The 27,215-nt window shown below is 41.4% G+C and overlaps 1 protein-coding gene and 1 long non-coding RNA gene across 2 annotated transcripts in view; one reads left to right on the forward strand and one right to left on the reverse strand.

The window, feature by feature from the left end:
- Positions 1 to 15,823, forward strand: part of LOC125704245 (protein kinase C-binding protein NELL1-like) — a 221,712-nt gene extending 205,889 nt beyond the window's left edge. Inside the window, exons 16-20 of the mRNA XM_048969665.1 lie at positions 3,786 to 3,926; positions 11,090 to 11,283; positions 12,032 to 12,208; positions 13,370 to 13,594; positions 13,695 to 15,823. Of these exons, the coding sequence (XP_048825622.1) occupies positions 3,786 to 3,926; positions 11,090 to 11,283; positions 12,032 to 12,208; positions 13,370 to 13,594; positions 13,695 to 13,745 (788 nt within the window). The 3' untranslated portion in view covers positions 13,746 to 15,823. The remainder of the gene's footprint in view (positions 1 to 3,785; positions 3,927 to 11,089; positions 11,284 to 12,031; positions 12,209 to 13,369; positions 13,595 to 13,694) is intronic.
- Positions 1 to 27,215, reverse strand: part of LOC125704273 (uncharacterized) — a 49,011-nt gene that overhangs the window by 8,440 nt on the left and 13,356 nt on the right. Inside the window, exon 2 of the long non-coding RNA XR_007381068.1 lies at positions 5,030 to 5,082. This is a non-coding gene — a long non-coding RNA (uncharacterized LOC125704273). The remainder of the gene's footprint in view (positions 1 to 5,029; positions 5,083 to 27,215) is intronic.

Consider the following 27,215-nt stretch of genomic DNA (forward strand, 5'->3'; position numbering starts at 1 on the left):
TATTGAATATATAATTCAAACATTCAAAGTATAGGTTGGAATAAGTAATCAAAGCCATGGATTTAATAACTAGTTGAACCTTCTTTGGCAGCAATAACCTCAAAAAAGTGCTCTAGTAGCTGTGGATCAGACCTGCACAACATTCAGTAGGAGTTTTGGACCATTCATCCTTGGACAACTGCTTCAGCTTAGCCATATTTTTAGGATGTCATTCCACCGCATCTCTTTTGGGTTATGGCCTGGGCTCTGACTAGGCCATGCCAAAAGGGAGATTTCCTTTTTTAAAACCACTCTGTAGTAGATTTACTTCAGTATTTATAGTCATTGTCCTGCTGTGTCACCCAGCTTCTACTGAGCTTCAGCTGATGTACAGCCACCCTGATATGATCCTGCAGAATACCTTAAAAATATTGCCAATTAATTTTCCATGTAGTAATGACAAGCTGTCCAGGCCCTGAGCCAGCAATGCAGCCCCAAATCATGATGCACATCCACCGTACTTCACTGTTGTTCACGTATATGTCATTCACGTTCATTTATAATTATATCTTTGTGGGGACTCTGCATTCATTTCTATCCCAACATGAACTTAACCCCTACCCAGCCCTAACCTTAACCATAAGTAACCAAATAAAATATGGCATTTTTAGTTTTTTATTGCATTCATTGCACTTTGATTGCATTTTTATTAAACTGAGTTTCCCCTTGTGGGGACTGAGATGTCACCACAAGTTCAAAATAACACATTTTTATCACATTGTGGAGACCACACCTACACATGCACACACACACATTGCCCTTTGTCACTGAGTCTCCCCCAACCTCTATATCTGCTTAACAACGTTACCTTGTACTGTATTTCCCGGCATTAAATCAACATATTAAAGTACCAAGACAACATACTCTGTCTACTGACAAAACACACTGAACATTTATTTTCTGGACATTTCATCTTTCAGATGTATTTGTTTGCAATGTCACAATTCAACTGCAATTGATTAAGTCATAAGAATTATTATTGGTTACATCATCGTGGCTGAAATGATTTTACTGTCAAAGTTCCACTCTTATGATCTAGGCTCATGTCACTGTGGATAAAGGTGGCAGCTAAATATGTTAATGTGATGTAAATGTAGTTTAAGGTAATAATTTAGAATATGAATAACAAATATTATTAATATTCAGCATGTTTCCATTACTGTGCAATTGACAGAGCCTGAGACATGATAAAATCATTATAACACCCTCACACAACACACAACTCTGAGTTATGACTTGGTCAGTCTTCTCCACAAAAGGCCAAAAAATGCAAGTTTCATATGAGGCTATCAAGCATTTTTCTTTTTTCAATTATATATAATAATGCATGATGTTTTCTATATGTTCACTACAAGTCTGTGTTTTTACGTGATGATTCATGATTTAGGATTAAAAAAACACACACTTAACATGTAGGGCACTCAAGGGAAAAGCCTATCGGAAAAAATATAAAACTTGCATGAACTTTACATTTTATCATTTGCGATAAAACAGTAGGAAGTACGTGTTTAGTCCTTGTTGTTTCTTAATAAAAATTTATATTGCTTTTATAATATTTTAACGAAAGACATGTATGATACCGCCACATTCATTCGGTTTAATTAGACACAAGAAAAATCATGTTACTGTATGTTGTCAAAACTCAGAGTGAATGCATCCACTGAAAAAGAATTTTTCCTTTTCAAAATACTAGTTGTGTGGTACCACTCTCCACAATTCCACTGATTCATTCAAAGAATTATGCATTAAAACAAATACTGACTAAACAATAATTTAATATGCATTGTACATCAATGTAGACCTTATATGTTTGACAAAACATTGCTATCTATTTTACATGAATAAAGGACATATATGACTAATGACATACATTTAATATGGAGTGTATATGAATGTAGGATTTATTTGTTTGACAAACCATTAATTTGATATGTATTTTACCTCAATAAAGACCATATATGTCTATGCATGGTAATATGAATTTTATACTTTTTGAGTGTCATATAAATACCTTATGTGAATTGGTAATGGATTGTGTAGGGGCAGGTTTTGTGGATAACCCTCAGGTCATCTGTTCAAATCTAGGTGTGAGAACTCTTCAGCTAATCAGTCCTCTTATTTGTAATCTAATTAGGGAGTTGCAGTGAAAACCTGCATACACAACAGCCCTTTCTGGATGAGATTGCCACCCTTGTTGCATATCAACATACTTAAAAATCAACGCTCATCAATTCAGGCTAATTGTGCCAATTTTTGCATACTAACATGGGACTTATATATAAGCAAGCAATTCCTCGTTTGAAAGCTGCGTTTAGTTTTTGCGTTAATTGCTCTTTATTCTCTTCTGGAAATAGCAGAGAAGGCTAACTTGTTTTTTAGATGCTGTATTATTGCTTGTGCCTCTGCATCAAACCAATATTTTATTTCCCCAGAAGAGCTAAAATTTTATCTATGATTCCTCTCGGCTGAAGTTAAATGTGAAACATGATCTGCTGTTACTGGCTGGCACAAAATTAAAAATTATGAGACAAGAATATTTGGGACATGGCTGAAAATATTCGTTATCCTGTATGCTTGGCCCTGTATATTGTTTATGTGTTCTGAATTGTTTGCACAATGCTCTATCTGTTGAGCTACAGGAGAGCACAGCATTTTTAATGCAGAGCAAATCATCCTTACAAGGGTAAGCCTCTAATCATCTCATCCTTTTCTTTGCTGTCACAAAGTGTGATTGCCTCAGTTTTGGTGTGATTTTGGTGTGTCAAAATTTTAAGAGGCCAGATCCTCACCCATAAAATGTATCTGCAAAGTTTGGAAGAGATCAGAATTTTTTTTTTTGAGTTACTATGCTGACAAGATCAAGTGTGTGAGGTGGCCTTCTCTTTGTTATCCCTATGTGGGATTGCTTTCATTTTGGTCAGGTTTGTTCCAAAGTTTGGCCATGTCCAGAGCTTCAACCTTACAACGTGTCTCAGAATTTAATGAATTCCAATTTGGCACCCATACCATGTCACTGCAGAGTATGAAAAAGATCCGTCAAAAACTTTTTGAGTTATCATCTTAATGAGATCAAGACTCAAAACTGCCCATTTTCCTATCACAATTTAAACAGGTCCAGATCTTCACCCTTATAACAGGTCTGGAAAGGTTGAAAACGATTTGCCAAATCATTTGGAATTGTTACGCTAATGAGATCCAATGTCTGAAACTGCCTCCCCTTTTTTTTGTTGTCACCATGTAGCGCTGCTGCAACTCTGGGTTGATCTGTCTGAAAATATATCAGTTCTACATTTATTTGTTCCACACCCATTCAATGCCTCTGTAAAGTCTGAAAAAAGATCAATCAAATATCTTGAGCTATCGTTTTAACAGGATCAAGTGTCAAAACTGCCCTGTTTTGCTGAAGTCCAGGAAATACAGTATCAAGGCTTGCACTATTGTTTAAGCTCAAAATATCACTTACTGCATTTGTGGTTCATAGGAAACATAATGTTTAATTCATCTTAATGGAATTCACTGTATACACATGTATCAATAAAAAGTAAATAGAGTGCCAAGGAAATTGTTTGGAAAAACAAACCAACAGTGTTTATGTAAGATGGATTAGAAGGTTACTTGTAAACATCAGAGAAGGTGAAAGGACAAACACCAGATAAAACATACCAGAGTGGTGATATTTTTGTTTAGAAGAGTCCTGAAACATTTTATGACACCTAAGTGATCTGTGTGACTCTCTGTCTGGGCAGATATCGACGAATGTGCAGAAGGCCTGATCCAGTGTCACAACCATTCCCGCTGCGTCAACCTGCCTGGCTGGTATCACTGTGAGTGCAGAAGTGGCTTCCAGGACAATGGATCTTACCTGCTTGATGGGGGATCCTGTGTTGGTAAGCACCGAAGTGCAACTCAGCATGCTTAAGATGTCAGTGTTAATATAAAGACGTTTTTTGCCAAATTCCCCATGAGAAATGGGAACGCTGTAGGAAGCTGGCATAGATACAAGAGCTGTGTGGAATCCATTAAAGAGGCATCCTCTGAGCTGGTAATGTAAAATACCTATTCCAACCGTGTTTTTCCTAATGAGGCACTTACTCTCCACCCTGACTGTGAGATATTTGTATATCCTGCAGTAATGAAAGGCCACAGCCAGAAGGTGACTGGGGGTGCTTAAATATGATTAGGTTGTTTCAGGTTGTTTTTATTTGTTCGTTAATTTATTAGTTTTTCCACCTCTTCACTCAAGCTGAGCTGACCAACTATTCAAACTATTCTCGTCTTCGGACAACACTCAAGGCCCATGCCATCCTGCTTTTGACCCGTTATACCTCTAAGTTTTTTTCTGGCCAATTTGCACTTATTTTTGGGCTACCTTAAATAAGCATAACATTGTCTTAATCATTGTCTTAATCATCGACCCTTTGGCTCCGTAGACTGTCAAGCCAGAGTTCATTTAAGTGGTAAACTGGGCATAATGATAAAGCAAAAATGTTAGAATTTTCTCAATATGTGTCGTGCCATAAAGTGAAACATTTGCATGAATTACTTAACTTCATGACCTTTTGTGATCTAGCAAACAATTAAATATAACATTAGTTGGTTTCCATACTATTTTCAGATGCATTCTTTAGAATCCATTCCATTTCTTTGGAATTTTGCTTTGTATATCATCTCATAATAAATAGGTCAATTTAAATGTGCTTTTATGTCTTTTAACATGCATATTTCTATGCAATATGAAAACAGACATGCACTATACTCATATCAGCTGGTATATATCTACATAAGCAACAAAACACGCAAATCTTATCTCTGCGTACTGATATAAACTTACTTATGTGATATATTGGGCTTTTTTTATTGTCATTTTCCAATCACTTTATGTATATGTGTAACCTTATATCCAGTGCTGGTCCATCACACATTATTCACATTCAGGTACATTCAGTCAAAGTATCACAGACTAAGGAGAACTCAAACTTAAAAAGCTTACCTGAATTCCATTTTGGCCTTTATTGGTAATGTCCAGTGCTCTTTGAGCATACTCTGAAACAAAACTGAAACTGTTAAGTGATACAGGCTGTATTTATGTCTATGTGTAAAAATATTTATGATGACAGTCATCTTGATTTAATTACTTCAGTCACTTTGTCCTCTCCCACAAAAAAATTTATTCTCACTAAAAATCAATTTTCCAGTAATTCCATGAAGAGTACTTCATAAATAACATGGATGTATGGTCATGATCCATCCATTTATCTTGTAACTCCTTATCCTATAAAATGCCATGGATATAACTGTAATTTATCTGACAAATCGAATTACAGTTGTTCTCGATTGCTTGGCACAATTCATGAAACATAGTTAACATTCTCAATACAATAAGAGCATTTCTCAATTCATGTTATGCATATAGCACAAGCCTACAAAAGCTAGTAACTTACCCAAAACAATTAGCTAATGTCTCAAAAGTAAATAATTCCACCAATGAATTAGTTGGTGCCATCAAAATGAAAAGTACAATCAGCATCATTTTAACCATGAGTCAAAATGCTTATATATGTTGTCAAAATATCAGTGTAAACATGCTCCTGAGCTCCACAATTCTGAATGATAGTTGAATCTTGCTTCCTCATTGTCACTGACCGATCATTTTTCTTTAGCAAACTGATATTTATTAATGTCAAAGCAATAGCAAACAGAAAAGTCACACAGCACTGTATAAGACAAAAGCACCAAAGCAGCAATACAAGAACAACAAAATAAAAAGAAAAATATGCCCTGTGTGAATCAAAAACACAACAGTGCTGTGTCACTGCAGTTTATGGGATGTATTGTAACGCAGAGGAACCGGACAGTAGCTTCCAGGACTTTGTGGGGGTTCCAGAACGGATTACCCCCTGGGGGGGAGACAGTGTAGTGCAGAGGTACCGGCGGGCAGCACGGCAGGTTGGACTGATGCCAGCACTGCAAATAGTTCTCCATTCTCGTTTCTGTTGTAGGTAAATGTGTTGTGTTGTGTTGTTATGTCATGTTGTCACAGGCGGTGGGTACGCGGGTAATGCACACGGACAGGCAAGTGAGCAGGAAGCAGGCATGCAGACAGAATAAGGGGTAAACGGGGTTTAATCAAAGGACTTCGGACGGGAAACATCAGACGCCAACTAACATCAATGACAGACCAAGGACTCAGGCAAGACATGGACTCATATAGACAGGATTGATCAAAACAACAAGGCACAGCTGGGCATGATCGGGGAAGCACACGTGGATAATCAGGGGGGCATGACACATGTATAGCGCTGAATGTTTATAGTTGTACATATCGTGCCAGTCTGTGTGTGTGTGTGTGTGTGTGTGTTTGTGTGCCCACCGTGCATATTAGGAGTAAGCAGAACGATGGGCAAGGTGGGCAGTGTGCATGTGTTTTATCAGTACGAATGGTGCAATAAACACCACCAAGTGGTTAAACTCGCAACCATTTCAAGCCTGAAGATTATAACGACATGGCTGCCCACTTTTCATTGGTGTCAGAAGTGCGATCAGCAGCATATTATGGTGACCTCCATCAACTGGAGCAAGGGTCCCGGCGGAAGTGATGGGGTTCACTGGAAGACCAGCAGAAGACCCTGGGATCCAAACAGCTAGCCTTCCCAGGAAACCTGATGGTTCCAACACAATCCGCCCATCCTAGCCTTAGGCAGAGTAAGCCGAAGGGAGCGCATAGGCATGAGAGAGGGGAATGAAGCTCGCACTGAAACTCTGGCACTATGGAGGGAAGGAGCCCCTGGAGAATTACTTGATTCAAGCGCTCCTTTCTGTCTGGCACAATGGGTAGAGTGAGGAGGAGATAGCGGTGCACTTGGCATTGGATCTGGACGGTGAAGCACTCCAAACTCTCCTCAGCCTGGTTTCTGAGGAGCAGCAAAATTTCATGGCTGGAGCTGCGTTTCGTCCAGTGGCAGTCCATGGAGGCGGTTGGAGTGTTCATAGCAGATCTCCACATCATTGCACAGAAGGGCTACGTGGACTACCCCAGCGGCATACAGGAAGATCTGGCCTGGCAGGCTTCTATCAAGGCCTTAACTCCAGAGTGGCTGCACAGATACTTCCTATTGCTGGCCTTGGCAGAGGCGGAGAGGGTGGCGGAAATCCTGTCCTGCAACATCATACTGGTCGTCAGCCACACCGTGCAGAAGGAGACACAGTACGCATGACCCGCTCCGAGCCTTGGTGTAGACGCCGTGCACCAGCAGCTGCTCCCTGCCACCGCTGCAGAGAGATTGGGCACTTTGCCCGCAACTGCCCTGACCTGGCACTATGCCCTCAATGCCACCCTCAATGCACGCCAGTCTAACATGCACCTAGAGTGGGCCGGCTTGGCAAGGCTATAGGTCTGTACCTCGACTGCCTGGTTGCCGAATCACCCTGTCGAGTCCTGGTGGACACGGGGTCACCCTGATCCATCCCTGGCATGATACCAGGTACCGGCGGAGCTGCACTATCTGGTTAGGATGACCGATGTGCAGTTCAAATCGGTGACTGGCGTGCGCCTAGCCATGAAGGGGAAGAGGCAGCTGTGCATCCAGCTGGTTAGACACACGGTGGTGCAGGAAGTCTGGCTTGCCGACATTCCCAACCCCTGCATCATTGGTCTGAACCCGCTGACTTGACTGGGGACCACCATTGACGTGCCAATAGCAAGCCTCCACCTCGGCACAGGCATGGTGACCCTCCAGCGCTATAGCAGCAGTTGTGTGAAGAAGACCACTAACTGTGGGAAGGGATCAGTCTGTAGCAACTGAGGAAAGAGCACCAGCAACAGGTCCTGCCCCGATTGCAGAACACAGTAACATGGCAGTGGGGGCATCTCCTGAGACAGTGCAAGCTGTACAGGAAGTGTGGCAATGAGGAGGCAGCCGGGATCTGACAGTGGAGCAGCGGGACGAGCTTAAGGTTTAATGAACTCGTTCTAGGACATCTTCACTGCTGGGGACAAAGATTGCCAAACCACTTCCCTGGTGCAGCACCACATCAACACAGGGGAAGCCCTGCCTATTTGCCTACATCTGCACAGACTGCCCCAGTGAAGCGACAAGCAGTGGAGCAAAGGATCAGAAAGATGCCAGCGGCAGGAGTCATAGAGCCATCCGACAGCCCATGGGCGGCTCCAGCAGTCAAAATAGATGCGACATGGCGGTTCTGCGTCGACTACCAACGGCTGAATGTAGTGATGAAGAAAGACTTATCCACTGCCATGCATTGGCATCACACTTGACTACATCCCTAGGTCAATGTGGTTCAGCACCCTGCACCTCCAAATTGGCTATTGGCAGGTTGAACTGGCCGCAGAAGCTCGCCCAAAGACTGTTTTCTCCATGAGCTACGTACCATGGCACTTCCAGTCGATGTCGTTCATCCTGTGCAATGCCCCAGTCATGTTTCAATGGCTCATGGCACGAGTCCTTTCCCATGTCCCCCAAACCGAGTGCATTGTCTACCTCGACAATCTCCTGGTACATGCTTTTGACTTTGCTGGGGCAATACGGAACCTTAAGACTGTGTTCTCCGTGACCAGCAGGCAGGGTTACGGCTGAACCCCTGGAAGTGCTCCCTTCTCCAGCTACCTGGGCCAGATGGTCAGCGGGGAAGGTGTGGCCACTCACCCGGAACAGACGGTAGCAGTGTGGGACTAGTCAACCCTGCACTAGTCAACCCGATGTGAGAAAGCTATGTCGCTTTCTGGGGCTGGCGACTGATGCTTCGTCAAGGACTTCAGCAGCATTGTGAAACCATCGCACTGTCTCAAAGAGAAGGGAAGCAGTTTCGCATAGACGGATGCCTGTGCTATGGCCTTCAACTAGCTCACCAATGCCCCCGTGCTAGTGTATCCGGATCCATGTTTCCCTTTTATCCTGGACATGGACGCAAGTAACGTGGGGCTGGGAGCTATGCTGTCGCACCCAAACGGAGGCACCCAAATGGGAACGTGTGGTTGCATTCAGCCAGACATGTTTAGTGGTTAAACCCGCAACCGTCTCAAGCCTGCTGATTATAACAACATGGTCTGGTGACCCACTTTCACAGTATTTTAAAATCAGTTTGAAAGCTTGGTTACTTGTTTTGCATGTGATGGCTAACATGATGATCACATGCATATAATCGTTTTGGGTGTGATTTACAATGGGAAACTACATAATATATTAAATGTGATACAAATGGGGCAGGGTCACAGGAGGAGGGATCAGAGGGCACTGACCCAGACAAAATATACAAATGTCAATTAAATGGTAATCTGCCTGAGACATAAAGAAAAAAAAATCAGTTATAATGATCACTATAAGCGTTTTCCACTGTCTATGATGGGGTTGTGTCAGTTTGTTGGAGATGATATTGCATCCCTCACAAGCTCCACAGCAATCATTATCCCCTCCCGACTAAGGTGGTGTCGTTTAAGTTAATCAAAACTCATTTAACGTTTGCAAGACATTGCAACGTGGATTAATAGCAGCCATTTTATGACTGTTTATGAAATGGTCTTAGTGACTTAGGAATCGTCTTGGCTTCTTTTTAGTTCTACCAGACTTAAGTACTGCTTTTAGCGCTAAGGGGCTTTATAAATTGCTCTTAGTCCAAAAAATGAAGAGTCCTACATTTAGGACTGACACAACCAGTATTTTTAGGAGTTTCTCCTAAATAGGCAAGTTAGGAGCTACTTTTAGCCTTAAGATGCTTTGTGAATATGGGCCCAGAAACATGACAAGTAATATAGCAAAATATTTCATATTCCTTTGGAGGAGCTGACAGAGGTGGCTGGGGTGACTACTTGCGAATCATGTGCGCAGCGGAGAATGGATGGATGGATGGATGGATGGATGGATGGATGGATGGATGGAGTATCACAGATGTCCTCAGTCTTATAATCAGTCACTCAGACTAATTGAATAGAAAAAATTGCAAAGGTTTTCTGTCATAATGGGTATCACACAGAACAGGAAGAAGAGTAGGAAACGCAGAGAGGAATGGATGAAGGTAATAGCCAAGCAAAGTAAAGGGTAGAAGACCATCTCCAAAGAGCTTCATGTTCTTGTGACCACGGTTGCTAATATTATCAAGATGTTTACGGTCTACAGCACAGTAGGGAACCTCCCTTGACAGTCACAGAACCAGGCTGACCATCAAAATCAAGGTACTATAGTTTCAAGTCACACCATCCATCACTGTCTGAAGGAAAGCGGGCTTCATGGTAGAAGATCCCACTCCAGAAATACAGACACAAAAAAAGCCCAACTGGAGCTTGCTGAAATGCATGTTGACAAGCCACAGTCCATCTGGAAGAATGTCCTTTGGACAGATGAAACCAGATTAGGGCTTTTTGGTAAGTCACAGCATGTTCACAGAAGACGAGAAAAGAAAAGAACACCGTCCCTACTGTAAAACATGAAGCAGGCTCAGTAATGTTATGTGATTGCTGTGCTCCCTCGGGTGCTTTGAAATCTGTGCGCAGCACAATGAAATCAGATTATCAAGGCATTCTAGAAACATACTGCCCAGCATTACAAAGCTCAGTCTCAGTTTTGTCCGTATTGCGGAAGGATGGATGCCGATTACGTTTCTGAGTTTCGCCTTATTTGACAGAAAATTGCGATCACACTCATTTTCATTTGTAATCACATTTGTAATATTGTATTGATTGAAAACGCAACAGTGTATGGAAGATTTGTGTAATGTTTTAATCTCCTTTTGTACAACTGTCTCAAATTAATCTCCCCTGTCTGGAAACCTGGCAAATGTGTATTTGGAATAAAATGAACATTTAATTCATAACTAGGAAGTATTGTGTAATTTTAGGGCTTTGTAAAGATCTACACAGCATATCAACACATGCATCAGCTGGTACATCTATGGCCTGATGAATGTGATCTAGCTCATCAAAATACACCCAGGTTCAAAAGGAGCACAGCAGATAAATGTATGTAATGTCTGTGTATTTCACACATGGATAAATGCTGATGTGTGCGCACTGCCCAGCGTGTTCCTGTGTGTGTTGCAGACATTGACGAGTGTGCCACACAGACACACACCTGCTGGAATGACTCTGCGTGTGTGAACCTGCAGGGGAGCTTTGACTGCTTGTGTACCTCCAGCCCTCCATGCACGGGAGACTGCCTCCACCAGGGGGCGCTTAAGCAGAACGGGCAAGTCTGGACTCTGGAACAGGATCGCTGCTCTGTCTGCTCTTGCAAGGTGGGTAACTCAGAACGCACAAGCTCTGCCCGTGTTAAGCAGGCTCATCCAACCTGAAACCCCTGAATATATGGGTTATATTCTGCTTGTTCCTAGTGCCAGTGTCTCTTAATGCAGCATCCATCATTCTGCAGGTCTTTATTTCATTTATCTCTTTTTTTGAAATAGGCAAATATACCATAAGTTTTTTTTTCCCATTCAGGTAACAGCCAAAGCACACTGTAAAGAAATCAGCATGATATTACCCAAAGAGGTGCTCATAATTCAACTCAGTGGGTCTTAAAGGGGCTTATGTGCCTCAGTGGATTTTACCGTTTACTCTTCAGTTATACTGAGGTGCTTTATGTATCAGCATCTATCATAAGAATGAATGTGCCAAGAATGTCAAAGCATTAACAGAGTCCTCTGCAGAGGATACCTGTCACTAAGATCACCCTGAACTAGACTGCAAAGCATACAAGTACTCTCAGGATGCTTTCTGTCTTATATAACCATCTCCTTGATTATGAAATATGACTTACTTTGAGAAATTTTTGCTCTTCACTATTACAGCAGAAAATGCAGGGTTAATCTAATATCACCATTTTTTTTCTGAGGTAAAAGTCCATTGCATTACTTTTCTGCCAATGCCTTTCAGTTTCTTACTGGATGTGCCCCAAAAACCCTTGCAGCAGTGGAACAGCAGGGAATTCAGCTCCGCCAGTAATGACCTCTGCTTTAATACAACAACCCCTGTTCTTTTCATCAGGACGGCACGGTCACATGTAGGCGGATGGCATGTGACTGCCAGAACCGCAGTGTAGATTTGCTATGCTGTCCAGAGTGTGACACCCGACAGAGTAGCCAGTGTGTACACCAGAGTGGCAGCATGCTCTACCACAGCGGGGACAAGTGGATCTACAGCTGTCAGCAGTGCAGATGTCTGGTCTGTATACTCACAGCACTGGGTCATCTTTCTTGGCTAGGAAGTGCTAGTAAATGACTCCTTTAATATACATTTTATACATGCACCATCTGTCATACTGGGCATGGAGTATAATAGAATAAACCTGTTAAATTCTTTACTTACATTATTGCCACTTAAATTTGCTTTTTATACATTCAAAGACATGTGGAAAGGTCAGTAATAAGGAAGGTATGTCAGTGTTTCCCAATCTGGCCTTCGGGGACCTGCAGACAGTCCATGTTTTTGTTTGCTGGGAGGGAGCAAAAATGTGGATTGTCTGGCAGGGAGCTGGGAGGGAGCAAAAACAGGGACTGTCTGTGGGTCCCCATGGACCGTATTGAGAAACACTGCTCTATGTATTTGTTATAAGTATAATATGTGACCCATCACCACGAAATGAGTCTTATGGGTGCAGTTCTACCAGTGCAACTTAAGACTCATTTCGTGGCGATGGGTCACATATAAAACACTGCCATGACCCTTAAACACAATCTAGCATTTGAATCCTTTTGCTGGTAGACAACTATAAAATGGTATAATGCGTTGATGCAGCAGACAATCATACATAGTAATAATAATAATTTGTTAATAATATTGTTAAAGGAACAGAGCTAGAGGATGAACCACAAAATAAGCTGTAAATGTAAGACATTTGTTTTATACTTTGTGAGTTTTTTTTTATTAAGTTTGCACTAATTTAAATTTTGATGAAAAAAGAAATGAATGTATGCGTAAGTAATTGAAGCTAATTTGTAAAAGGCAGTGAGTATACCGACAGTAACCAATTATTATTTTAATGCATGTAATTTTGGTCTCTATCGCTAAAACGTGACCTTTCTCACTTTGGAGTGGCTTATTTCATTTTTCCTAATTGGCGAGTGCTGTGGCTGCCTAATTTGACTAGGAGTCATGTTACAGTGACAGCTTTGCAATTAACTGGGAAATAATGGGACAGTAACCTGGAGCTCATGCGCCACTTGGCCAAAATGGCATTTTTTATAGTTTCTGCCTGCAGGTGACTGCATGATTAATATCTTCCACCCAGCCTCCATTTATGGTTCATCATGTAAGAATGCCTGTTCATCACACAAGCCGAGTGTGTTAACCTTCCTACTCCTCTTCCTCCTCTGTATGTGCCAGGCAGGAGAGGTGGACTGCTGGCCCCTAGCTTGTCCCACGCTCTCCTGCGAGTACTCGGCAGTGTCTGAGGGCGAGTGCTGCCCACGCTGTGTCACAGACCCCTGCCTCGCCGACAACATCAGCTACGACATCAGGAAAACGTGCGTGGACAGCGCTGGCATCACACGCCTCAGTGGCTCCATGTGGGACATGCCCGGGTCTCCCTGTACCACATGCATATGCAAGGTAATAAAATTTGCTGCCAGGGTTCCCTGCACGCAGGCTAACACACGACAGCATATTTACCTGGGTAGCTACTAATGACAATTTTTTTCCCCTTCTGTAGAATGGAAATGCCTGCTGTTCAGTGGAGTTGGAATGTCTTATGAACAACTAAACACAGCTCTTACTGAAGGCTTAGAGTGCTTCTCTGGTTTAAAGAGCTTGCTCTGTTATTTTTTAAGTTTAATTTTTGTTCTGCAATACACCAGACTATGGCCTAAGTGTCAACACCTTGGAGGCGACTGGAGCTTTGCTTCCAAAACGAATGGTCGCTCTACTGGCTGTAGTACCGGGAGATGCTGCTGAAGCCCTAGTGGACCGAACGTGTCTGTCACAAAAGCGAGATCAACCCACGATTTCTCCCGGTCCTCCTTGTTCACTGTCTCATGTTTTTAGGTTTTTGTCCATCAAAAGAGAAGCAACATGAACTAAACAGGTTACTGGCAGTACTGTTACTGATATGTTTAAGAAGGGAAAACGTTTTTTTTAAGAGCAACAGCCTCCCTCTTAACTTCCGAGGTCACAACTGTATAACCCCATCATGGGGGCTCCCCTTTCAATGAGAACCAGTACCCAACAATTGGTATAAAGTTGTGCACAGTAGCAAATTCAGTAAGTAGAAAGCAAGGGCATAGGTTTGGTTTCAATGCTGGTAAGGACCAAATCAGCTCCGAACTCACTCCACCAAACACATACAGTACTCCCACATTGCAAGGGACATATTGGAAGGGACATGTCTCTACTGTCCATACCCAAAAATGTCCATGGTAGACAAATTCCTCCAAAAGAATAACTCCAAAAGACGTTCTCATATTAACAGTGACAAAATGTCAGAAAGAAACCCTCTTCTTGTGTATGTGTGTGTGTATGTGTATTTATAAATATATAACTATGTACTGTGCAAAGGTCTTAGGCAGTCAAAAAAAATGTTTAAAGCTCTTTATCTGGGTAGTACGTGTGTGTCTGGTCAAAAAACACAATTTAACATTAGAAAATATGCAAATTATCCATAACACAAAAACAAAAACTAACAAGAATTTGTTCTGTTCTCCAAGAAGTCACTGACATACTGTGGGCTGGCAAGAAGAACAGCACTTCAGTTCCCAAACCGCTCCTCAGGGGTACTGCATTCATTCCATGTATCCATTTAATTTAACCACAGCTCAATAAATTAGATAATTAGTTAATTAATAAGTAAGGTATTGTTTAGCCAAACAAGGTGTGCTAGTGGGCAAAGCATACATGGGTATGTTAGGGTTAAGGTTACTTTTGCAGAGCTTTTCAAAATGCTAAGCTGATATACAATGAAGATCATTTTCTTTGACCTTTGCACGGTACTATGCATGATGTATATATGCACACACACATGTACAGAATGAGCACAGCAGCAATTGGCAGAGGCAGCTTACAATGCCAGTTTTTTGTCAGCACTCAAAACAGCCCATTCTCCTTTTGTCATTCGTGGAAATGTAAATTGAAATGGCACTATATGAAATGACTGAAACATTTTCCCTTAGATTTTCTGTGTAAATGTAAAATACTGAGCTTTTGTTCATAATTTCCAAAATTGTGTATTTATCTGAATTTGGTGGGGGTTCCTTGTCTGTAAATACTGTGTAAAGCTAGGACTATATCAAGAAGACACTGGGCGTGTTAATATAGATTCTTCAGTCCTAAGCTACCTACTTGTAGGAGAAAGCAAAGTGTGTATTTTTTAACAACACTGATTTTGTGTGTGTATTATTGTCCAAAACTCGTAGTATTGGTTAGCATAGAAGCACTGATTATTATTTCTGTTATCAGACAGCAATGAAATCTGTCAATTCTAATGAGGAAAAATATGGAAAGAATAATGATCAGCCTTGAACAATACGAATTGCACTTTCAGTATATTGCTGATCTCAGATTTGGTGTCATATTGTAGTTAATTGATTTTATCTGCCATGAAATTGTCCTTTAAAAAGAACCTGAATGAAATACACAAGAAAACATCTTGCCATAATTTGATGGCTCCTTTTTTGGAAAAAAATATTCAACCCACAAACTGGCTAAATATTTCATTCAAGTATTCAGTGTAACCTTCTACGGTGTACAGTATCTCTTTATTCTGAGTTGATCTCATTCACTAAAAGTCAGCATTGTGATGGAGAACTCTGTACATTTTTTCAGTTAATAAATATTTTAGTTGTTTAACTGTAGTGTCTGTTTAATTGCTGTTGTTTGCATTCCTAAATACTTTTAACTGAAGGATTGATTTCCAAAAAGTGTATAAGGGAGCACTTTGAAGTGAAGGACTGATTTCCAAAAGGCTGAAATCTGTACAGGTATGTCAATACAATTTAGGTATAATAATATGGCATTAAAGATCTGCTTAAACAAATGACCTATTTACTGTGATGACGGTTCTAGTCTCACAATCATGCTGGGAACTCCTACAGTTACTGATGCTTGATCCTAATATGCATTTTCTTTTGACACACAAGCCGAGTCCTTCTTATTGCCTTGATGTGTGAAATTATTGCATTCCCTGGACTCTGGGGAATATATATGGTTTTGGGACCAGTCTGCCTCTGTGGAGACTTTTCTTGTTAAGAAAATAACTCGAAACTGTTTGCAGAGGCGTTGTATGGGTGATGAAGTAGAACTGCTTAGATTACATAACAGATTGCCCCAAAATTGAAGGAGTGTCGCATGGTGATAGTAAAAAACAGCAGTTTCAGAGTTTTGATCCCTTTAGTACCATAAATCTTTTTTCAAACATAGCAGAAGCATTGTATGGGTGTTGAACAGGAATTGATTAAATTATGAGACAGATTGCCCCAAAACTGTAGCTGCACTGGATAGTAATAGCATAAAAGACAGTTTTGACATGACACCATTAAGATAATAATTCAAAAACTATTTGTTTTATCATTTGCAAACTTTGCAGAAACATTGTATGGATGCCAAACTGGAACTGATTAACCCCCCAAAAGGGAAGCCGCGTCATGTAAAGTGTTTGCTTCCCTGTCTGTGCCACTGCCAATATTAGACCAATACTGGTTGATAAAGAGAAGCCACTTCTATTTTTAAAGAGCTATAAACAATTTAAAATAAATAAATAAAATCAAATAAAAAATAGCAAATTGAGAACACAAATAAATTAAATCATGTGAGCATTTTTGGGATTTTGTGTTACAGTTGGTCATACTGCAAATGTTGGTCATAGTGCAAAAGGAGGATTATATTGGAAATAACCATTTAGACATATGAAAAATGTGAATAATATAAATGACATTTAAAGTCAGGAACATTAAAACACACAAAGAACCGCAGTTCACCACCTAAGTGGCCGTTAAAGATTGTGCAAATTAGCAGTTTTCCAAATGAAATCCCAACAACAACCAGCACTAATCAGATGCTGACTTGTCCTTTATGTGTTTTAATCCAGGCAATGATGCTGAATGTAAATCATATGTTTAGAAAGCAGATCCAGTTTGGTGAGCATGTGGTGCCACAGGAAGGTTACAGGTGAGTGGGAGGGAAATATGAGCAAGCTGGCAAACAGGTGGGTATGAAGCATGCAGATGTATGTTGCCTGTTGCAATAAATCAAAAGCGAATGACAAGCAACGATTGAACAGAAAGCAGTGAGTCCCCGACTGGACTGACATGCCAATTTTATCTACAATACTAACTTCCTGTCAAAACAGAGGTCTGATATCCAGCCACTAACTATCAATTAAATTAACAATATTACAACATTCCAGAAACATTTATAAACTTAAATATTGCTCCTGCAATAATAATATAAATGCACTCCAGATTTTAAAGGAGAAACCTGAAAACACCTAAAGGCAATAATAATTCTGATTATAACATTGTACAGTATGAACTTTGCAATTGCAACAACAAAAATAATAAATAAATGTGTTCAATATCTAAAATTTTCTCAGATTTTATAATCTTTAAAATAGCCCTCTTTTGCATCAATGACAGCATTGCAGACTCTTAATTAGTATTAATTTAATCAGTTTCCAGATGTAGCCACCTGGAATTGTTTTCCGACAGTCCTAAAGGACTTTCCACTAGTGCTGGACACAAGTTGACTACTTTTCTTACTTTATGTCGGGGGTATTGTCGGGGACAGGTCATCTGTCGTAGCACTCAATCCTTGCTCACAAGATAATACTTACCACATAACCTTGAGGTGTGCTTAGGATCATTATTATTAAATGGTTTTCAAGAGGTGTGTCCTGGAATTTTGACTGGAATATGTACAGTACAATTATCACATTACATGCCTTTTATAGCTACTTAACTTTTCAGTTGCATGTAAAATAGTGACTCGATTAACCTACTGTTGGAAGCACCATGGATTTTCATTAAAGACTAAGTTGCTTTTCCCTGCTAGTGGCTGAAGTCTCAACTGCATAATATAGACATTCGATTTCATCTATAGAATTAACCTCTCTGCCCTCATTCAAAGTCTTTACCAGAGAAGGCAAAATTCAGATAGGACAGTACAGGGTATGAGACATTAGGGCCCGTATTTCACAAACATTTTATCTTACCACTAAGTGTGTTTAACTAAGAGTTTTTTCCTACTCTTAGCTTAGGAGCTGGCTATATACTTTGTAAATAGGTTTTTTGACTGATGTCAGTTCTCAGGCACGACTTGCCTGCAATAACTATGGGGATTGGTGAATGATGGCAGTATGTACTGAAGAAAATATACGCACAATATTCCACAAACAGAAATACAGTGGAAAACGCTTATAGTAATCATGGTTATAGTGACCAACCGTTTATATGGATCAAAAAGCTTGGGACAGGATAATTCCTGTACAAATATAGTTTCAATAATTTGCTTTTAGTAATCAAGTAGTCCGCTTACAGTGTTCATACATATGGAAAAAATTAAAACTACGGTATTTTACATTTTTTATTTTACTTTTAATCACCCTACTTTGCCTTGTGGTAACCCGTCTGTGCCCTGAAGCTAATGCTGCGTACACAGAAAACATGATGGGAAAAAGAAAGTTATTTTCTCTCAATGACAAATATAGCCTTATGAAAGCTTACGATAATTGCCAAAGCTGAGCCAATGAGATTCAGTAGCGAAATGACAATAAGGTCTATTTTATGTATAGTACTGTATTATAACATATTTGAATTATATACAGTTCAGTAATTTGAAAAGTTTGATACAGCTGTACTATATTTTGAACGAGTCAATAATATTCAGTACATTATGACACTGTCTGTTTTATTACCTTATATTCATGTAATAAATATACAAATGTCAATTAGATGGGAATCTGCCTGAGACATAAAGAAAAAGAAAATTGATAAATTTCACCCAGACAGACAGTTTCCACTGTCTATGATTGGGTTATTTTAGTTTGTAGGAGATGTTATTGCATCCCTCACAAGATCCACACCAATTATTATTCCCTCCTGACTGAGGTGGTATCCTTTAAGCAATTCAGCATTCGTTTAACGTTTCCAAGACATTGTGACGTGGATTGATAGCGGCCATTTTGTGACTATTTGTGAAACGGTCTTAGTGACTTAGGAATCCTTTCGGTGTCTTCGGTGCTACTTCTAGTGCTTAGTCAAAAAAAAATGGGGTGCTACATTAAGGACTGACACAGCCATTATTTTAGAGAGTTTTTCCTAAATAAGTAAATTAGGAGCTACTTTTTGCCTTAAGAAACTTTGTGAATACAGGCTCGGGTCATTTAACACAGGCTTACGCAGCACAACTCATTTTGCACCTTTTTGTCTAGATTTAAAAGGACGCAACTGTCTGAGGTTAAAATAAACTACACAGATGTACTGCCGAAGGAATGGCACAGTGGAACCAATATGTAATTACAAGCATAATGAAAAGCCATGGAGTGCGAGAGAAGCCCACAATCTCAATTACCCTCAGACTGCTGTACTCAAAAGCTGACCAGCGACAGTGCTGTTACTGTCAGAGAAGTTGGCCATGGATTCTACAGATACATTTGACATGAAGGAAAGGTTTGCTCTGCTTGATTATAACTACTTGACATCTGGAAAACATCAAAGACTTCTGGAATCTGATTTTAAAAAGAAATTTCATTGTATATTGAAAGACCCTAACACATTTCACAGTTTAAAGTCTATTTCGCTTTGTTGTGACTTAGTTTGAGCTATTTGTGGACACTGCAAAAGAAAAGTTCAACACTTGAGAGACTATCTGAAAATAGCTTTGTTTACCAAAATATATTGCCAAGGAGCTCAGAAGGGAACACGTTAGTGCTCAGTGGGAAGCAGTGTAGAAGGGATCAGTGTAGAAAGGAGTATTGAAGTACTCAGATAGAAGCAGTGTAGAATGGAGCACTGTAGCGCTCAGATGGAAAAAGTGTATAAGGCAGCACTGTATTGCCCAGATGGGAGCAGTGAGGAAGGGAGCTCTGCAGTGCTCAGATGGAAACAGTGTAGAAGAGAGCTCTGTAGTGCTCAGATGGGAGCACTGTACAATGGAGCAGTTTAGAAGGCAGCACTGTAGTGCTCAGATTCAAGCACTGTAGAATGGAAGAGTTTAGAAAGAAGCACTGTAGTGCTCAGATGGAAGCAGTATAGAAGGGAGCACTGTAGTGCTCAGATTGGATCAGTGTAGAGGGGAGAACTGCAGTGCACAGATGAATGCAGTCTAGAATGGAACACTGTAGCCTCCCACTTCCAGAACGGTGGGTTTGATTGCTTTCCTCTGTATGTGGGAAGTGTGCAAGTCGTCCCTGTATTCTTACAGATTTCCTACTTCATGCCCTGTGATAGACTGGTATCCCATCCAGGGTGTCCCCTGCATGTGCCCTGTAATGGACTAGTTCTCGCTGCCTCGTACTATGTGATGGACAAGTTTCCCATTCGGGGTGTCGACTACCTTGTACCTTGTGCAAAGGTGCTCGGCTCACTATGGACATGTATTAGATAAGAGGCATGGAAAAATTATATATATTGTTGCATTATAATGCATTATAATTTAATTTGGAGAAAAACATGTTAAAATAGCAAACCATTACCACCTCGTATTGTTTATCGTTGAAAGTTATCCCCTAATTGTTTCTAAGCTCTTAACCTGCTGTATATATTAAATTAAATCACTCCCTCAAGACAAGCATGCTCCTTTCGTAGTTATCTTTTAATCTTAAAGTGTATTAATTGATGTACAATTACAATTCACCTTGCAGCACTTAACATAAATCAATAAACAATGTACTTTGAATTTTTTTCCAAGTTATTTTAACCCAGATTGGATTATGTTGCTTAAATAACGGGTGATGGTAGGAAAATCAATATGGCAATAATTAAATGTGGATTAAAAAAAGCAAGCGCAATTGGCAGGCCTTGGGACCTGTCGACAAATTTTAAGCATCTAAGAATATTGACTAGTTTGAAAATGAAACAGCCTTGCATTGTTTAACCTTGTTTTCCGTGTTGTGAGAGCTGGCTTTCATGGTTAAAATGCTTCTCTTGCATGACTACAGGTGGTTAGGGGGCTGACAGCTTCATCAATTGCCCCCACTGTCAAATACATTGCATGCATGTGTGCAACTACTATGAGGGTTCAGGATTCAAGATTTAGCTTTTAAAATGGAACATCGGGGGACATCATTTAAGTACCAAATTAAATAGAATAACATTACTGACCATTTGGAAGAACAAAGTCCAGGGATGGAATGGAATCCAAATGTTTTTTCTTGTTTTGTTGTCAGCATTTGAAGATAAAGGGGTAATTCAAAACAATTTTAGGTAATTTTAAACAAATCAATACATTTGTATTTTGAATGAGAAGCTAGACCTTAGACTAAACTTGCAGGACTGAAATTAAATAATCCAATATGTCATATTTTAAGTGTGATAAAATGAAAAATTGCTGATAGTCATACAAAAATACCAAAGACATAACATGAAGGACTTGAGGGTAGACGGTCAAAACAAAAACTGAACAAACTGTGGCTGGAAAAAAACAGGATCATGAGAGATCGAAACAAGAAGACTAAACATGGAAAGGACATGGTCTTACAGACAGGACTAGTGAGAAAGAGACAAACAGGTACTTACATGCAGAGACTAACGGGGCCCAACAAGCAACAGGTGTGGCTCATGAAAACCATGTGTGGGAGGGGTTCCCTGTGGAAGATCGAACAGCAGGGCAGACATTCAGGGTAGGGAATAGACAGGACACAAGACAGGACATGGAATAAACACCACAAAAGGTTTGCGGGATCAAACCACCGAACAGGATCAGATAGGATAGGGAAAGACAGGACATGGACAACTGAAGAGGCCAATGAACAGAACCACACAGATGAAGGAAACCACACTCGTGACATGACTAGACATCAGGAACAAACATCAGACCTCAATTTGGACTAGGGAGCAGAAGAGAAGCAACAAACACAGATGAACAGGCCACACCAAGACCATATGGACAAGTTGAGAGGCAACAGAGACAAGAGTGGAAACAGAAGCGGGAACCACTTGGGTGAAAACAAAGGCAGGACAGGGCATTCAGACTGGGATTGAGACACAACTAAAGAAAACGGGAGCGTCCAGGGAATCTTCCAGAACCTGGGAAGTTGGATGATAATCCTGAGATACAGATCCTCCTGGCGAAGTGAAACCCATCTGGACTGCAGGGCCTGAGGGCCTCAGAGGACCAGCAGGACCAAAGAGCCTGGGTGGAGACTGACAAGCAGCCCAGGGTCTGAGTGACTGGCCCAGATACTGTGTCCCTGTCTCCATCTCCCCAAGACGGAAACTTCTCCTGTGCCTCAGGGTGGTCTGTTGACCACACCAGAACATGGAATTGAGTTGGTACAAGCATTGGACTGAGGTGGGGCCCGACAGTGTGGGTCTTAGGGTAAGGCCCAATGGGTCCCACTCCAAGTCCTCTGGCTAGGCATCACCATGGTCTGTCCAACCTGGACTGGCGGCAGAGCCAGTGGACGATTCGGCGATGAACTGCAAGGAGCCAGCAGGTGATTCTGCAGCAAGCTACACAGGAATTCGTTGCATCTCTCCCATACAGCCCCAGACCACCTATGCCTCCTGAGGATCAGTGTCTGGGGTGAGCCTCACTAATATCTATCCTACCTGCAGGAAGAGTGCGCTACCTTCAGGGTTGCACCTCCACTCCAGGTGTTGGTCCAGGTGGGAGAAGTAGTCCCCGGCCTGCAGACGGAGTGACTCTGGTGAATCCTGCGGCCCTGGAGACCTTGCTGAGTTTCAGAACTGGGGAACATGGGAAATCTGGTTTGTGGGATGTAAGGAAGCCTGGGAGCTGGGGCTGACATTAAGGCTGCACAGTTTCTTTTGTAGTCCAGTCATTCTGTCATGACATGAAGAATGAAGCCAGGAGTTGGTCAAATCAAAAAGGGATTTTTATTAAACTAAACTGAATAAACTGGGGCTGGAAATAAACAGGATCATAAGGGACTGAAATAAGAAGACTGAACACTGGAAGAACATGGACTTACAGACAGAGCAACATTAATGGTGCGATGGAGCGGCTACATCCGGACGCCTTCCTCCATTCAAATTTACACAAGGAGATGTAGATCCAGAGCCATAAGGATTGTAAAGACCCCTCTCATCCTGGTGACAAACTATTTTAGCTTCTGCAATCAGGCAGAAGGTTCCGCAATATCATGGCCAAGACAGAAAGACTCAGAAGTACTCTTTATTCATTGACAGATGTCAGTGCCATAATGGAAGAGTAGAATGACACTACAGCGGTCAGATACAAATCCATGCCTTTGTACTGGGGAAATGACGTCTGTGATGTTTGGATATTACACGCACCTGTCTACTCCAGTCAGCCACTAACATTCTGTAAGCGACGTTGGATCAGGAATTTGTAAGTGTTCGTAGTGTGACTGAAACACAATGAACTGCAATCAACGTAATTACAGATGGAGCGTCACCAAATGCAGTGTCATAGCTAAAAGTTCTTCTGTTTACCACTCCAAGAAGCATCTCATTATTTTGCTGCCCTCTCCGCCAACCAGAGAAAAAAAGAAGCGAAAGAAGAGGAGACCGGCGGAAGCCCCAACGATCTTCCTGGGGGCCTGCTCTCTCTCCGCAGGGCTCACCCCAGACATCACCACCGCCTCGTCGGTACAGGTGCCCAAAAGCCTGCATTGCTGCCACAGAGCTGACGCCGCGAGCAGCTTACCGCTTCAGGGAGGCACGCTTGGCTAATAAAGGGGCCACAGCAGTATGGGTGGCAATAATTGATATCCTTCCTGCAAGGTCCCTTTTCCGGTCGCTGCGTCGCCACCCAGCTGGGTCCCAGTCCTGGCAGCTGATGCACCGCCCGAGGCCCTGGCTGCGGCTCCTGCACTGCCCGAGGCCCTGGCTCCACCTCCTGCTCCACCTGAGGTCCTGCCTCTGCCTCCTGCTCCACTCGAGATTTTTGTGCCGGGGGTCCCTGCTTCGCCCAAGAGCCCTGCTACGCCCAAGATCCCTGCTCCGCCCATCTCTGAGGCGCCTGCTCCGCCCGCCCCTGAGGCGCCTGCTCCGCCCGAGATCATGGTACTGCCTCCACCTGCTGCTCTATCTGAGGTCCTGGTGCCACCTCCACCTGCTGCTCCGCCCGTGCCTGATGCTCCTGATGCTCCGGCCCCGCCTGCTCCGCCCGTGCCTGATGCTCTGGCTCTGCTCCGGCTCTGCCTGAGGTTCTTCTGCCTCCTACTCTGCCCTAGGTTCCTCTGCCTCCCCCTCCTGCTCCACCCATCCTGGTTTCTGTCCCAGCTCCTGTGACACCAGTCCCAGTCCCCGAGGAGGTCCCAGACTGTCTGATCCCTGCTTCTTCCCCCTTGGAGGAGAAGGAGCTCGAGTGGGAATGGGAGAAGGGGGTTCTGTCATGACCTACTCATACGATCCTCCTGTGTGTGATGCCCCCTCATTTACTTCATGTGAATTCCTGATTGTTCTTAGCTGTTCTGCATTTCCGTCCCTTAGTCTTGTGCATTTAAGTCCACGTCAGAGTTTGTATCACCAGATCCACCATTAATGTGTGTACCCCCTGTTGCCTGTCTGCCCTAAATAAACCCCGTCCTTTGGATCTCTGCCTGTTTGACTTGTTATTCTCCCCATTCTGCTTACTCGTCGAATGGTGGACATAACAGGAAGAAACCTGCCATCATGTTGTAATACAGGTAAGCACAGATCCTGACCCCAAACCATAGGTTCTACATCATTGTCATTTTAAGGCCTTAAGATTTCAGTATTCTGTAATCATAAACAGTGCTGCGTGTATAATTTAAGACACGTTTTAATCATGGCTATTCATCCACTTCTGAATCTATCTGTATAGTCATAAACTAAATTACTACAAATGTACTAATCATCAATTAAATCAAGCCAATTGAGCAGTAACAAGGACACTTTACTCATTTACAAAAGTTCATAATTATCAAAAGTAAATGTTAAAACCTGAAATCAATACAGAAACTGACATCTTCCCATTTTCAATATTTGTTTATCCAGGTCATGGTGAGCCTGCAGCCTATCCCTGTAAGCATAAGTGACACCTCACGTTTTTGTTCTGGAGGAATCCAGTGTAACTGGAAAACAATATACTGTAGGGAGAACTTGCAGTCTCCACATACTGAGCCAGGGGCAGGAATCAAGCCCACGTTACTGGAGGTGTGAGGTCACAGCACCAACGCTGAGTCACCTTGTGACTCCCTGTTGAATTGATTTGTATGTGAAGAATTTTTTGAGTGAAATAGACACAATTGCGGGGTACAACACAAAGAAAGAAAGAAAAAAGAAAATATTTCCAAAAAATGTACAATCCCTTTTTCTACAACAGCCCATCAAAATACAGATTTCCCAGCAAATTTTCACACAGACATTCATACAGAACATTTCAAAAGACTATCATGCTTGTTCAATTTTACCAAGTTGTCTACTTAATTTGAATTTCCATCCACAGGAAAATGATTCATTATAAATGGACACAAGACTGAGCCAGATCCAGTGAATTTCCGTGGTTGAATAGAAAGAACCTCTCATTGCATGTGACAGGCTAAAGAAGGAGAAATGTGTAGAATTCTGCATTTTTCTGTGCACGTATAAACACAAAGGGCCTGAAACTGACAGTGCATAACATTCCTGGCAGCACATGTTTTATGACTCAAGGGTAATTTTGGATAAACCTGCAATGGTAATCAAATCAAATGTAGACTGTGACTGTAAAATGGCCTAAAAATCATAGCACATAACATGTTCCATATTCAGTATAAAGTGCCTTTGGTGTCTTCAGTACAGTGATTCAAATTGTATACAAATACTGCAAAACACTGTTTTTTCCAAGTTTTATTCTGAATGGGTAAATAGTTATGGATATATTGGTGTAATGGCATTTATTTTAAAGCACATTTTATACATTCTATATCATTTTGTTTGATGGGATACAGTGGATTTCCAGGTGTCCCAGGTGTCTTCAATATGCATTTTAGTATTAATTATGATGAGACTGTCATTGATCCCCTTTGGGAAATTCTTCTTTCGTCTTTCCCATCTTGCTGTTCATGACACACAGAAACGCATCGATCTTCGTAGTGAAGAGCAACCACACCCAAGCTTAGCTCATTGAGCCACACAATGGCCCCAATGTCATTTAACGTGACAAAAATGTGAAATACACAAATAAAGCAGGTATTATATAATTCTTTTGATGTTAGTTGCATTTTCATTGTAATATTATAATTCAATTTCATCTTGTTCCTTACCATTATAAAGGTTAAAGTTTGCTTGTTTTTTCTTTGCAGTCCTTGTACTCTGAATGAATGAAGCAACAGTCTTGCAGTCTTCCATACGGCTTAGTATAATTCCAAACCTTGGTCCCTTGGTCTTCCCTTTGTATTTCATTAGTTATTGTAATTATTTATTTAGGTGTCATTACGAAAACAATAAACATTTCATTAAATCAATGCGTCCTCTGCATTTAACCCATACGTGACATAGCAGGGGGCAGCTAATTCAGCGCCCAGGGAGCAGCACTTGTGGGCGGTACCTTGTTGGTTGAGGATTTAACCAATCCTTGAATTACTGTACAAGTGCGCTTCCCTAACCATTAAACCACCATTGCCCACAAAAGCCAAAACTAGCTGCGCGAGAGTTGTTGTGACTGAAAGCTAGTGCGCCACCCAGGAATTGAACCCTGGTCGCAAGTAAGGAAATCTTACATGATACCAGTACATCAGCAGCACATACCACTACACCACAAGTTATAAAAAAATTGCATTGTACATCTTGTGCTGTAATTCTGGAAATACAGTACCGACATCATAATACAGGAACGATAAAGTATTTTTAATGTTCATAAAATATGCAAGCTTATTCAGTTTTTGAACTTTAGTCCATATTGTGAACATATAGTCCTATGCTTTGCTTGTCAGTTACAAGGCGTTTATAAAAATCTAACTATGTTTTATACAGGCTTGCAGTGCAGGCTGGTGACAGACTTCCCTCTGTCATTTTCTACTCTCTCCAAAAAGTGTGGTCATCAGTTCAAGCAGTTCGGTCCATGGATTTCTCTGGCCGAACTCCTTTCCACA

This window comes from Brienomyrus brachyistius, chromosome 11 (assembly GCF_023856365.1).
Source record: "Brienomyrus brachyistius isolate T26 chromosome 11, BBRACH_0.4, whole genome shotgun sequence".
Taxonomy (NCBI): Eukaryota; Metazoa; Chordata; class Actinopteri; order Osteoglossiformes; family Mormyridae; genus Brienomyrus; species Brienomyrus brachyistius.